This window comes from Vicugna pacos, chromosome 23 (assembly GCF_048564905.1).
Source record: "Vicugna pacos chromosome 23, VicPac4, whole genome shotgun sequence".
Taxonomy (NCBI): domain Eukaryota; kingdom Metazoa; phylum Chordata; class Mammalia; order Artiodactyla; family Camelidae; genus Vicugna; species Vicugna pacos.
Genome location: NC_133009.1, coordinates 28,313,081 through 28,328,872, shown reverse-complemented (window position 1 = coordinate 28,328,872; position 15,792 = coordinate 28,313,081). Strand labels below are relative to the sequence as shown.

The 15,792-nt window shown below is 34.5% G+C and overlaps 1 protein-coding gene across 1 annotated transcript in view; it reads right to left on the bottom strand.

The window, feature by feature from the left end:
* The window catches only part of USH2A (usherin), a 698,253-nt gene that overhangs the window by 580,272 nt on the left and 102,189 nt on the right, over window positions 1-15,792 (bottom strand). The window contains exons 6-8 of the mRNA XM_072948735.1: window positions 3,723-3,786; window positions 1,496-1,790; window positions 346-530 (exon numbers count right to left, since the gene is read on the bottom strand). Of these exons, the coding sequence (XP_072804836.1) occupies window positions 346-530; window positions 1,496-1,790; window positions 3,723-3,786 (544 nt within the window). The remainder of the gene's footprint in view (window positions 1-345; window positions 531-1,495; window positions 1,791-3,722; window positions 3,787-15,792) is intronic.

The window sequence follows — 15,792 nt, the reverse complement described above, 5'->3', positions numbered from 1 at the left end:
CAAACAATACAGGAGCATTGCATAAAAATGTAGTAAAACATCTCCTCGGGGACACAGTAAATTTCTATTAATAAAGGAAACTTTCTAAACAATCTGAAAATCAATTTTAACGCATAAATGAGACAATAAGCAAGAAAGACTCTGAAGTTGTTTACCAGAATTTTAAACATTGTTTACAACTCAATTTAGGGAGGAGTCTTGGAAAAATCTGCCTCAACAAAGTTGGTGAGAGAAGGAAGTGTCTACCCGTTGAGTTAGCTTACATGTGGGTTACCACGAGCTCATTAGTCTATTAAAATGAACTCCTAAATGCCTTCAAAGGTAATCCTCAAAAAGAATTCATACTTGGAGAGCTGAAGACAGTTGACAGAATCAGGATTTTCCAAATCTCCATTGTTCTTCATTCCGAAAGCACTGCAATTTCTAGCAAAATACTGCCAATCCTCCCAGTCGAGGCTGTCCTCTTTCTTCCTTTGAATCCTTATTGCTGTTGGTTGTGGACTAAAGAACTGGATGATAATATAAAACACCTGAAAATGGATGTTAATTACTGCCACTGAACTTTTTGTTTGATCCATCAGTATAAACCAAACCATGAAATGGTGAGATTCAAATATAATGGCTTACTTCCTCATAATGACAGCTACCAAGTATCAATTAGACATCCAGAAATTTCATAGCCTTATAGTAAAGGCAACACATTCTATAACTGCATATATATATGTCCCTCGTCTCAAGGATTTTATAAATTAAAGTGAAATTAGTATTAGGTTTGATGTAACGATATGAAAAAAGAACATTGCTCCTATGAAATAACTGTTATGTATTTCTTCTTAAGCAGATGTTTAGATTAAGGACCTCAGTTTTTATTAATCTGTGCTACTTAATACTGAAAAGAATGTTTTAATATTTCATATGATTTTGATACATATCTCTAAAAAATTAGGTCCTGCATATCTGCTTTGAAACATTTTTATTTCATACATACATTATAATACACTGCTTTAGTGAGTTAATATTCAATAGTGCAATTCAGTTTCACTTTATAGCAGGTTGAATTGTGTTCCCAAACAGATGCGTTCAAGTACTAACTCCTGGTACCTGTGACTGTGACCTTATTTGGAAATAGGGTCTTTGCAGATATAATTTAGGGTCTCAAGATGAGATAGTCCCGTAGGCTGGTTCTCATGAGAGGAAGAGGAGAAACAATTGACACACACAGAAACAAGAAAGCCCTGAGAGATGAAGGCAGAGATGAGAGTAATGCTGCCATAAACCAAGTAATGCCAGGAGCCACCAGAACCTGGAAAAGGCAAGGAAAGGGTCTCTCCTAGGGCCTTTAGAGGGAGCACAGCCCCGTCAACACCTTGATTTCGTATTTCTGATCTTCAGAACTGTGAGAGAATAAATTTCTGTTGTTTAAAGCCATTCAATTTGCGGTTATTTTTTGAAACAACCACAGCAAACTCACACACATCCCATTGTTTCAAATTACCTGATACTGTCCATTTTCCAAATCTATGGAAATAGTCACTCCTTGATTAAGCTGGGTAATGTTGGTAAACACGTGTGAAACCCACGAAGTAGCAATATTCTTATCATTGACAAAGGACAGAGGATGGGCTTCAGGATTCAGCCGGGACACCCTGTCACTGGCCGTGTCTTCTGCATCATTAGGAATGCAGTATCGCTGTTCCAAAGGATGGAGCCGAGGGTGGCTCCCAGGGCAGCGGCAATGTGACTGGATGTGCAATCTGAGCAGCTGTCCAGAGAAAACTTCCAGAATCTCTCTGTGGGAGTCAAGAGGCAGACTGTAAGGACAAATAGCTCAACAGTGACAGAACTTCTAAGAGGTGTCACAAATGAATACCACTGTTTGAAGGTCTTGATTTGTACCCATGATGCTTTAATAATTTCCTAAACAAAACATAAAGTCAAAGTCATTCCTGGCCAAATAAACAGACGCCTTCTCAGAAAATGGGTATCAAAACCAGTACATTCCTGAGTGTTAACCTTCTACATCAAGGAGCATGCACAAGCCCTTAACTGATTATCAAGATATTTATTAAAATATCATAATATTCTACTGTGTCTATTTGTGATAAAAAAAAAAAAGGTAACAGTCCCTTAGGTTGTTAACCTGACTTACCACAGAGTGATCAGTAATTTACTTAAAATAATGAAGAGTTACTGACAGGGTTTCCCACTTGTCCATGGGCGGGAAGGAAGAAAGTATTTTATCTGCTGCCCTTTTAGGTGAAGGGACCCAGGCCAAGACTATTTGTCAGTGGTTTCCCGTGACTCATCGGTACAGATTCTGGCACCCTAAAATGCTTCCATGGCTTCAGATCACACGGCTGCTGCCAACAGTCAAAGAAGAATGCCAACTTCAGGCAGACATATTTAATTTTTCCATTAAGGGCAATATACTGATCTAGATCAGAATCGGTTACTCTATTTACAGGCATTCTTCCACATAACACCTTTCCAGACGTTTCAGGTAGGTCAACACCAGTAACCCAGATCTAAGTGAAGAGACCAAACTTCTCTCAGACTCCAGGGAGTGGGGAGGGCAATGGAGAAGGCAGGCAGTTTTTTCATTCACTAAATCACATAAAAGCACACCTTCTTCTTTAAATCTCATTGAAATTTTTCAACTGATATCACATGTTGAATGGGACGAAAAGTGACAACTCAGTGAAGTTTTCACCTTGGGAAGAACTTTATTTGCCCTAAATTACTGCAATGCCGTTCTCCTCAGAATTTCAGACAAAGGTGATTTAAAGGCTAGTGGCAATAAATCTCCCCAGTGACATGTTTCAGTATTACAGCACCCTATATTCAGGCATCTCTTCATTATACAGACTAATAAAAAGAATGTTTATATTGCTAACGGACATACCACTGATCACAGCAGAATCTCGAGAGTAATGCTTCTCAAATTTACAAGAACTAGTCCTGTCCTGAATTTTGGAAATTCACCATACTAATCTACATTTCCCTGAAAGAAATGTGAATAAACCTTCTTTTGAACTCATCCATACAACAATTTGCTATTATATCATCAAATCATAACTCAGGAAACAAACTTCAGAGGACATCTCAGGCAGAATTTCACTTGAACTGTCTGATCAAAATGGAAATCTGCGTCTCCTGAAGAACGCCTAAGAAAGAATTCCCACCTGTTCTCAAGATAGGAAAACAAAGACAGTCCAAGTTTGCATTAATTATTTGTTCACTGGAAATAAGAAATAAATCAATTCTTCAAATTACTTATTATTCTTGTCTCCAAGTCTAACAGCCCTGTCTCCTGAGATTTTTCCATGTCAAAATAATTAATCATTTTCATTGTTCTACATTTTCTGGTACTTATAAATTCAACACAGCAATTTTAAGAAGTAGATTCTTACATATCAAAAACTACTTCACATACAACAAAATGTAAACAAATGTATTCCAAATTCTATAATAAATCTGTTCTAAAATAAAGTTTTCTTACAATAAATCCTTTGTAAAGAATTTGATCAATTTTATACTATGAGAAGTTACCCAACAGAGTAGCACGAGTGAATACCAACCAAAGACTAAACCAGAGCAAACACTGGAAACATTAATTGGGTGATGTCAGCCAAACACTTACTTAAATGAGTTCATCATTTATCTTCTACTTTTTGAACCTCAACTACCTGTTTTACAGGTATAAAATTTTACAATCTGCTTACCTGTTTGTAAGTGCCACTTGGTATAATCGAAAATCTTGCATTCTTCCAACAAACTGCTCTAAACCTGTAAAATATATAAATGTATATAATATGGGTATTCTCAGTTACCAAGCAATGGCTGACCAATGTTCAAGTGAAATTCCTTTAGAGCAATGAAACTTTTTTTATTATATTAGTTTCAGGTATACAGCATTATAATTCAACATCTGCATGCCTTACAAAGTGATCATAAGTCTAGTGACCATCCATCACTATACAAGTTGATGCTCATCATCAATTTTGCCCACTCTCAACCATCTTCCCCTCTGGTAACCACTGAATGTTTCCTGTATCAGTGAGTTTGTTTTGTTTTTTTTATTTGATTTGGCTTTTTAGATTCAATATATCAGTGAAATTACATGGCATTTGTCTTTCTCCATCTGACTTATTTCACTTAGTGTAATACATTCAAGGTCCATCAACACTGTCACAAATGACAGAATTTTATTCATGACTGAGTACCATTCCATTATAAATATATATATATATATATTTGGGCATCTCTTGAATACACAGACTAATAAAAAGAATGTCTCTTACACACACACCATCTTCTTTATCCATTCATCCATTGATGGACACAGGTACAGAGACTGTTTTTATATCTTGGCTATTATAAACAATGCTACAATAACCACAGGAGTGCATATACCTTTCCAAATTAGTGCTTTTATTTTCTTCAAATACCCAGGAGTGGAAACAGTTGGGTTATTTGGTCATTCTATTCTTAATTTTTTTAGGAATCTCATAGTGTTTTCTATAGTGGTTGCTCCACCATAATTTACATTCTCACCAACCCAGAAAAGGGTTCCCCAGAAAAGGGTTCCCTTTTCTCTACCTCCTCTCCAACAATTGTTATCTCTTATCTTTTTGATAATAGCCATTCTACTATGTGTGAAGTGATATCTCATTTGGCTTGGATTTGCATTTCCCTAATAATTAGTGTTCAGCATCCTTTAATGTGCGTGTTTCAAAAAGTTTCTATTCAGAACCTCTGCACATTTTTTAATTGGGTTGTTTGCTCTTTTTTGTAGAGTTGTATGAGTCCTTTATTTATGTTAGATATTAACTACTTATCAGGTTTACCATTTGCAAATATCTTCTGCCATTTAGTCGGCTGCCTTTTCATTTTGTTGGTGGTTCCTTTCACTGTGCAGAAGATTCTTAGTTTGATGTAGCTCCATTTGTTTATTCTTGCTTTTCTTTCCCTTCACTTTGGAGTCAGATCCACAACATAAAAACATTGCTAAGACCAATGTCAGTGAGGTTATTGCCTAAGTTTTCTTCTAGAAAATGTTATAGTTTCAGTCTTATTCAGTCTCTACTCCATTTTGAGTTAATTTTTGTGTATGACATAAGATAGTCATCTAGTTTCATTATTTTACATGTGGCCATCCATTTTTCCCAACTAGAAAGAGACTATCCTTTCTCTATTTTATCTTATTTCTCCTTTGTTGTAAATTAGTTGTCCACATAAGTGAGGTTTTATTTCTGGGCTCTCAATTTTATCCCATTGATCTGTCTGTCTGTTTTTGTGCCAATACCATGTGGTTTTGATTACTATAGCTTTGTAGGATAGTTTGAAATCAGGGAGAATGGTACTTCTGGCTTTGTTCTTTTTTCTCAAGATTGTTCTGGCAATTCGAGATCTTTTGTGATTTTCTACAAATTTTGGAGTTATTTGTTCTAGCTCTGCTAAATATGCCCTTGGAATTTTGAAAGGAAATGCACTGAGTCTATAGATTGTGTTGGGTAGTATGGACATTTTAAGAATATTAATTCCTCCAATCCATGAACAAGAAATATGTTTCCATTTACAATTCATACAATCCATGAACACAAAATATCTTTCCATTTGTTTGAATCTTCTTCAGTTTTATTCACCAGTGTCCTATAGTTTTTGTAAAAATGGTAGCTTTTATTCTGGTGAGGCAGGGAAACAATAGAACATTTTAGACAGAGAGGTAATATGATCTGACTCATTTTTAACAGAACAACTCTGGCTACTGTGTTCACAATAAAGTGGAGGGCCAGAGTGGAAGCAGTTAGAAGACTCTGCAGCAATCCAGTAAGAGCAGCATCCATGATTTGGACTGGAATGATTCTAGTAGAGATAATGAGAAGGAATCAAATTCTAGATACATTTTGAAGATACAATCAACAGGATTTTTTTCTGACATATAAGGTGTTAAAATGTGAGATAAAAGGAATTGGCAAGGCTCACTCCAAATTTTTTGCTCTGCGTAAGTAGAAAAATAAAGTTGCCCTCAGTTGAGATGGGGAAGACAGCAGGAGAAACTGTGTAGGTCAAAGAGAGAGGTCTAAAATTCTAGGATTTCAATTTAGGAAAAACTAAGTTTAATTCTGAGATATAAATTAAGCATTCAAATGGAGATTTTGGATAGTCTAATGTATGTAACAGTCTAGAGTTTAGGAAAGAGGCCTGGGGAGGGGGAGAGGGGATTCCAATTTTGAAGTCAAGTCATTCAGATGATATTTAACGTTATGAGACTGGAGGTGATCTTTAAGAGGGTGAGTGTATCTAGACGTGGAAACAGAGCCAAGGCTTAAGGCCTGGGATATCAATATTAGAAGTCAGGTAGATGAAGGAGAACTAGGAAATCAAGGGAAGTAGCAGCAACTAGAAATTCAGAGGCAAACCAGGAGATGATACACTCTTAGTTGTCAAATGAACAAAGTCTATCAGGGAAGAAGGAATGTTACTGACTCTGTTAAGTGATGTTCATGGGTCACATAAGATCAAGATGTGAAATTAACTATTAGATTTATTATGTGAAAGTCAAGAGAGATTTGACAAATTTAGTTGAAATGTTTTAAAACTGCTAAAGCCGGATAGCAGCCAGAAGAATTGGAAAAGAGGGATTAAAGACAACTGTGGTTGTTGATAGTCTGGGGGAATTTTGCTTAAAAAGAGGAGCAAAGAAATGAATCAGTGGCAGGTAGAAGAAACGGGGGTCAAGAAAATGTTTCTAATGGAAGAATAAAACTTATCTGTATGTCTTTTAAATGTTCCATTTGCACAAGAAAATTTTATAATATAGGAGTAGGTAGGGAAAAGGCTGGGAAAACATCCTTGATAAAATCTAGAGTATACAACAGAGGAGGGTAAATATAGCAGTGTGAACCAGTAGCAGGCTCCTTTATGATCTGCTTTAATTTTCATAGTGAAATAGGAGGTAATATCAACACTCAAGTTTCAGAAGGGAACAAAATATGTACATAGTTGTCATAGAACAGGGCAACTGAATCAATGAGGGAAACATGGAATGATTGCAGGGTAGTGTCCATGAAGTCTATGAGGTTTATGATTATAAATTTAAGGGAGACAAGACATCCTGACTGGGAACATTGAACCAGTACTATGGTATTGTCAAGGTAATACTAGCAAGTGAGGAAAAAAGCAGGAGAGGAGACTCAAGGTGTGTGCAAGGAAGTGATTATAATATTTGACCATGAAACTTAAGCTGAGTAAGAAGGGAATAATACATTTCAAGGGAGTCAGGAATAGTGAAAAGTTGTTTGATCAACTGATTGAAGATCCCAGAGGAGCTGAAAGTGTACTGGATTCAGGATACCAGAGGGGACAAGCTGATAATACAAGCATGTATCAGATAGAAAAAGGAACTGCAAGAAATTTATATGCTATACAAAGTAATTCAAAGACTGCTTCTGGACAAAGAGAATTTCTAAAAGGCACTAAAATAAAAAGTGAAATTGTTGCTCAGTATAAGTCATAAGACCACTAGTGAGTTGAGATCCACTGTGACAACAAAAGTTTAGAACCCTCAACTATTTTCAGTTTTAATTATTGGCAGTGAATAGATTTTGGGCAAACCAAAGAAAACTGATGTCAAAGTTTAAAAACAAAAAACAAGGGTAAAGTTGGGGCTCACAAAAGCCAGAAATCTCCAGGAAAAATTTGAAGAGGCAACAATATGGTCAATTCCCCAATTCTACCAAAATAACCCTTGGGACCAAGTAATAGGAACCTTCCTTGGTCAGGATGCCAGAGGCCATCCATAGTTGAGAACCTAGGGAGCTGCAGAGGTAAAGTATACAGCTGGTCAAAAAAAGAAAATGCTCTATCAAGTGTTACAGTAGTTGGACTTCTGATTCAAGTTAAAGTTGCAAGAGATCATCACTTTGCTATCAAACTACCAAAATAAGCTACATAATCTATAAAATTATTTTTTCAATCCATCAGAAACTAGAGGTCACAGGAATCTGAATAAATTGAATCCTATAAAGTAACAAGCCTCTCACAGGAGGGTTGAGACCCATAGCTGCCCTTGTCCCTAACAGAGTTGAGAGGTAGCAGAATCAGTTACAGAGTAAGGAGACAGCAGCCACTCGTTGGCCGCAATGACAGATTAGAATCCCAAAAAGCACCAGCCACAGAGGGAATCCGCATCCATCCTGATTCTGTCCTCAAGTATCTGAACCCAGTGGTGAACTAAATTATATTAAAACTGAAATAAGAAAAAAAAATCCCTTTTAAAAATCACATAAAAAAATAAGATACTTAGGAATAAACCTGACCAAGGAGGTAAAGGACTTACATGCTGAGAATTACAAAATAAAACACTGATAAAAGAAACTGAAGATGATTTAAAGAAATGGAAACCTATCCCATGCTCTCGCATTGGAAGAATTAATATTATTAAAATAGCCATACTACCCAAAGCAATCTACAGATTTAATGCGACCCCTATCAAATTATCCAGGACATTTTTCACAGAACTAGGATTATCCTAAAATTTATAAGGAATCACAAAACACCCAGAATTGCCAAAGCAATAATAAGGAAAAACAATAAAGCTGAAGACATAACCTTTCCAGACTTGAGACACTACTACAAAGCCAGAGTAAATGCAGCTTATTATTTAAACAAAAACAAGGAAAGACAGTAAATAGACATGATGTTGGAATTATCAAATAGGGACTTGGAAACACCTATGGAAAAAAATCTAAAAGATTTAGTGGAAATGGTGACAATATGTGATGGGGAAATATAAGCAAAGAAATGGAATCTGCCAAAAAGGAACTAAATGGAAACGCTGGAAATAAAAAGCATGAAACTAAAAAAATAAAGACTTTCCTAGATAGGCTTAACAGCAGCCTAGATATGAAAGAGAAAACAGTCAGAGAACATCAAGACACATCAATAGAAAGTATCCAAAGAGAAACACTAAGAATTAAAAGAGAGAAAACAAAAATAAACAAATCAAAAATGTGCCCAAGATCTTCAGGATACTATCCAGTGCTCTAGCACAAATGTGACTGAAGTCCTAGAGTAAGAGGAGAAAGAATATGAAACAAAAACAAAAGAAAGAAAGAAAGAAAAGTTTACAGAGATAATTATCAGAGTGTACAAAAGTAGTGAAAACATCAACTTAGATATCCAACAATCTAAATAAACCTCTACCAGTATAAATACTTTGGAAACTATACCTAGCCACAACATAGACAAACCATTAAAATCATAGAAAAAGTTTTAAGCAACAATAGGAAAAATGGCCTATATCACACAAAGGTGTATTGAATGATGGCTGACTTCTCACCAGAAACAATGAAGGCAAGAAGACAATGAAATGAAAATCTTTCAAGTACTGGAAAAACAACAACAACAACAATTAGCAATGTAGAACTCTATATCCAGCAAAAACATCCTTTAAAAGCGAAGACAAATTGAAAACATTTTCACCAAAGCTGAGAGAATGTGTTCCCCCACTAACTGAATTATAAGCAGTGGAAAAGGAAATTCTTCAGGCTGAGGAGGAATAACACCAGGTAGAATTCAGGATTTGCAAGAAACAATAAAGATTACCAGAAAGGACTAACATCTGAAGAAAGAAACTACTTATGGGGCCTACCTACACAAAACGCAGCAGCTTTAAACATCTAGTACATCACTGTTCTAAACTCAACTATTTTTTCTCCTCACCCTAAGAAAATTTTGATTTTGAACCAAAAAACAAAATGTAGTCCATGACCATTATTTGAAAATATTTAAATTTCACAAATATCTGAATTAATATGATAACATTAATATTTATAATAGCAAAATTCCACTGAGTACCAAACTTGAACCAAGTATATACTATTTATAAGCTTTACAGTTGCCCTGAAAACTATATATAAAACACATGCTACAAATGAGGAAACAAATTAGAAAATTGGATTGAGAAATTAAATTCTTTGCCAAAGTCACTTGGCTTTTAGGAAGCGGAATCATGATTCAAGCCCAAATCTGTCTGATTCTAAATTTCACATCTTGCTTCTTGGGCATTAATTATAGCAATAATAATTTCTATCTACATGAGTTAAATATCCAGTGCACATTTGTTAGTTCCTCAACCCATGTTAGAGTATATTATACTTCACACTTATGCTTTTTTACATGTAATAACATCATGAAGCTATTGTCATGTCTCTACCAACAGACATTTCATTTCTCTTAATGGTACACACTTTTCCATTCTAGGTATAAATTATAATCTATTTAATCCATTCCCTTTTGAAGTTTTAACAGGTTCCAATTATTTGCTACTTTAAGTGATTCTACAGTGAACATTTCTGTGTACATATTTAAAGCCTTGTTTAATAATATTCTTGAGATATATGTCCCAGAAGTACAGAATAGCAAGATATCCTAGAAGGAAACTCCTTGATGAAATAGATATCATGTTTTTACTTTTCATACTTTGGTAGGTTCTCCCAAACTCTTTCCAATACTAGTATTATCTCTTTTTTTATTGTCAAACTTGGTACAAAATGATAAGCATTGTTTGAGTTTTATAATCTGTTTATTAGTCAGATGTTTCAATATTTACCTTTAGTGTTTCTGGCCATGGTATCATGCTAATAAAAATCTTCAGTCTGCCAGGATTATGGAAACATTTGCCTTTATTTTCCTCTACTGATCATGTATTTCACATTAATTTTAATTCAACTGCAGTTTTTATATAGTCTGATGTAAGGTATACATTTACCTTATCTTTTTTTGTAACACAGTTGGCCAACTGCCCTGATAGCACTGCTAGATCTCTCTTCTGCAATGCTCTGAAACACAAACTTTAATTAAAGCCCTCAATACATTTAAACACTTTGGTTCAATAATCTTCTTCCATCCCATTTACCTGTCTTAATTCATCAGTTTCTATACTTTTCTTTTTCTTTTTATCTGATTCCAAAAAAATTCTCTCAGAAAAATTTTAGCATAATCTTAGCTAAACTAAAAGGAAAATTGACTTTCTTACACTTAGCTGAGGTTAGAAATGTTAACGTTTGGGGCACTACTAGAGTAAAAAATTAGTATTCCAAATCCAGAGAGAATAAGCAGGTGAATTAAGACACAATACATGGTAAAAACATGGTAGGGAGGTTGGAGTTAGCTTTAGATGATTATCTTTTTCTTCCCTGTGTACTTGCTTACAGTAAGTGTTCACTGATTTCTTAATGGCCAATTACCTTCTTAAGAAAGTGCTACATACTTTTAAATACATAATGGAGAAATTCCCATAGTTCTGAGTCATATGATTTTGTATTTTTAAATCCAAAATTTGGAGGGCTACCTCACACCAGTGAGAATGACCATTACAAAAAGCCCACTAACAATAAATGCTGGAGAGGGTGTGGAGAAAAGAAAACACTGCTACACTGCTGGTGGGAATGTAGTTCAGTGCAGCCATTATGGAAAACAGTAGGGAGAGTCTTTAAAAACCTAAAGATAGAGTTACTCTATGATCCAGCAATCCTACTCCTGGCCATATATCTGAAGAAAACTCTAATTTGAAAAGATACAAGCACGCCAATGTTCACAGCAGCACTATTTACAATAGCCAAGACAGGGAAGCAACCTAAGTGTCCACTGACAGATGACTGGATAAAGAAGTTGTGGTATATGTATATATAGTAGAATACTACTCAGCCATTAAAAAGAATGAAATAATGCCACTTGCCGCAACATGGATGGACCTAGAGATTATCATATTAAGTGAAGCCAGAAAGAGAAAGAAAAATACCATACGAGATCACCTATATGTGGAATCTAAAAAAAAAAAAATGACACAAATGAACTTATTTACAAAACAGAAAGAGACTTACATAGTAAACAAATTTACAATAACCAATGGGGCAAGGGTGACATGGGATAAGTGGGAGTTCAGGATTTGAGGATATTTAATACTATATAAAAATAGGTAAACAACAAGGTTCTACTCTATATACTGTATAGCACAGGGAACTATATTCAATATCTTGTAATAATCTAAAAAAAATTAGAGAACTAAGGTAGTCTATCATCACAGTGACATTAGAGACTGCTTACAATTTACATGTCTGTTACCATGACTCTTCTAGGTTTTATGCCCAACTGGAGGCATTGAAATAAACATACAACTTGAATAAAATGCTCTAAAAAGGAAATGACACATACTGGTTGATATGGATGATCTAAGTGTTTTCTATTTGTATATTTAAAATTCAGCACAAGCAAATCAGATTATTCCACAAATATGTACACATTACACGTATATACATCCCGTTAATATGTATACAGGGCTCAGTACAAAGCATTCGTTTGGTCCACTGATTCGTTTTCTAGGGGAGCAAAGACAAGGCTCACAGCAACAGAACAGTTTCATTGGCCACATATTACTAGTTAGGGATGAGACTCAAAGAAAAGGCTCTCTGGCAGCCAACATTCATGTGAAAAGTTGCTGCTTCCCGGGTGCAGAAACAAGGAGACAAGCCCAAACAGAGAAAGAAAAGGCATCTTGATTCCCTACAGGCCTTCATTTGATATGCCTATGTTTGAGGCAATGTCTGTTCCAAAGCACAGACAGCCGGTCCAGCACTGCATGAGAGCATCTTAAATTCAGCTCGCAGTAATCTCGTGCACAATTACCTCTCCTGAATGAAACCATCTTGGATGTGGACAAAAGTATGGAGGACAGCGACTTAATTTTTTGATTAAAAAAAAGGAGCAAGCAAGAGAAAGAAAATGATTTATAATAAGTCCATGGGAACATTCTGTACCTATCTCTTTTCTGATTAGAGAGGTGGCAGGGAGCCTGGCTCATTAGGCAGAAGTAATGAGCCAGTCTATCTGCCATCTCTAATTAGAGAAAAGATACAGTAGGTACAACTGTACCTATAAATTGATAGAAAAAAGATAAAACTTATTTTTAACTACCCTTTCCTCCTGGAGCTCTTCCATGCTCAGAACTTGAGAACATTTGTAATAAAAACTAACACTGGAAATAAACACTTTTCTAATGATATCTAATCAGAAGTTACATTTATTTTTACACAGTTTAAAAACAAATATCATACTCAGTCCACACTGTCCTTTGAAGGCATTAATTTAACATTTAGTACACTAAAATAGAAGCAAGTCTTTTCAACCTCACAGTGCATAGCAGACAAATTTATGGCACTATTCAACACTTTGAGCAACATTTGGTGCAGTAAAACACTTTCAGAAGTACTAATGGGAATTAAATATTGAAATAAAGCTCACAAGATTTAATGTGTTATTAAGAATTTCTGCAGAGTACTTTATAAAATTCTTCAATATACTAATTAGTCAAACCAAGTTTCTAAATATATAGGTTTCTTAAAATGTTACTTCTTCACATAAGTTTAGAAGTAATATTTCTACAAGTTATATTTGCATCTGCAAGCATATACAAATTAAAACAATAGAATCATTTATAGACATTTTTCTTTGGATCTCTCAACAATTCTATGGAAAGTTATTCTTAATATCTGCTTCACAATAAAAATAATAGATGCTCAAGAGATTAATAATAGTGCCACTTACTAGCATTAACTCTATAACCAGAAGTATATTCTACACATACACTATCTCATATAATTCTTATAATATTCCTATCGTTTATTAAAACATCATTTAATAGACTAGAAACCTGAGACTCAAAAGGGTACATATTAGATCAAAGGTACACAACTGGATTAAATTCAACCCTAAATTTGTTTGGTACCAGAACTTGGAAATTTAACCACAGCATTTTTTAATGTATGTTGAATATTAAAAAATATATATTTTGTTCCTTTAAACTAGATAACTAGATAACTCAGGTCATGGGGGAAAATTAAATTTTTGCATTATTTCAGAATCAATAACAATACCTATAAATACCCATGTGACAACTCCAAAGCCATGCCCACATATACGTGTATTGCAAACATCTGAAAAGATCTGAATGCCTACTATGTATAAATGATACGATTGTGTAACTATTAGAATTCAAATTTAGCAAGGTCATTGGATGTAAGGTCAACAAAAAAACTGATGGTATTTTTATATAATAGAAACAAAATTAAAGAAACAAAATTAAAGTTCAAACGCAATATTAAGCATAACTGCATGAATAAAAGGACTAACAAATACATAGGACTAAGTCTTACAAATATAAATGGGACCTCTATACAGGAAAATAAAACATTCATGGGAGAAATGAAGGAATAGATTATGTTCCTGGGTTCGAAGACCTGATGTTCTATAGATGCCTTTTCTTCCAAAATTGAGCTAAGGATTTAAATTCCAACAAAATTTTTGTGCAAACTGAAAAAGTGCTTCTAAAATTAGTAGCCAAAAAAACCTTAAAGGAAAAAAAAGTTGGAGAAATTAAATACTTCTAGATATTAAGACTTTAATGAAGCTACAATAATGAAAACTATATGTTTTAACTCAAGTATGGGAAAACAGATCATTGAAACAAAATAGTGAGATCAGGAACAAACCCATCCTTATATAACAGACATAATTTGTAGCAAAGCTCCTACTGCAAAGTAGTGGAGAAGTGACGAAAATGTTTCTGGGTCAATTAGATACTCAGGTGGGAAAAAGAATCCTGACTCCAATTTCATAACATACCCCAAAAATCAATCCCAGATACAACACAGATCTAAATTTGGGAGATAAAATAGTACTTTTAAAACGACATTTGGGGGGACACCTTCATGTATCAGGGTTTGCAAAGCTACCTTAAACAGGACATAAAAGTATTAAGTTTAAAAGAAAAATTAGTAAATTGGACTTCACTAAAATTGAGAACTTCTATTGACTGAAGGAAAATCAAAGTATATGAAGTCCATGAATCTGTCAAAGAACTCATATTCAAAATACTGAATAACTCCTATAAATAATTAAAAGACAAACTATCCAATTAAAAATTGGCAGAAACTTAAATAGGTGCTTCACAAAAGAGCACAGCCACATGACTAATAAGCATGTGAAAACGTTCTCAACATCATCAATCATCAGGAAATGCACCACACACCCACCAAAATGGCAAAGAACGATAACCTACGGCAAGGCTAAGTGTTGATAAGGACACAGAACACCTGAAATTCTCAACTACTGTTGGTTAGAACACCCACTTTGAAAAAGTATTTCTTAAAGCTTAAAGAAATAGCAACACACAATATAGATGACTCTTACAGGCGTAGTGCTTAGAAAAGGAATCAGACACAAGAGTACCTACTGCATGATTTAATTTGCACATGATTTAATTTGCACAAGAAAAGGCAACATTAATCTACGCTGATAGAAGTCTAGACTAACACTAATCTGGGTTTACCTTTAGAGGTGGTATTCACTAGGAGTCTGAAATACAGGAAATGTTTGATAACTTTTTCTGGATGAGAATTATACAGGTATATATACATATTAAAAATTCATAAATCTATATCCCTTAATATTTATGCATTATGTTGCATGCATGTTTTGTATGTATTACAAATCTAAAATAATCTAGAATTTTTATAATCCAAAGTTATAAGACTATCAAAATATTGGAGAAAGCATGTAACATATTATTAACCCTAATGAGCTTTTACAAATAAATAAGAAATTCCAGAGTGTAAATATGGATACACAGCATGAAAAAGGAATTCACAAATGAAATTCAAATTATCAAGAAATATGTGGAAAGCTACTCAAAATCACTAATGGTCAAATAATTCTAAGGCAGGATCCAAC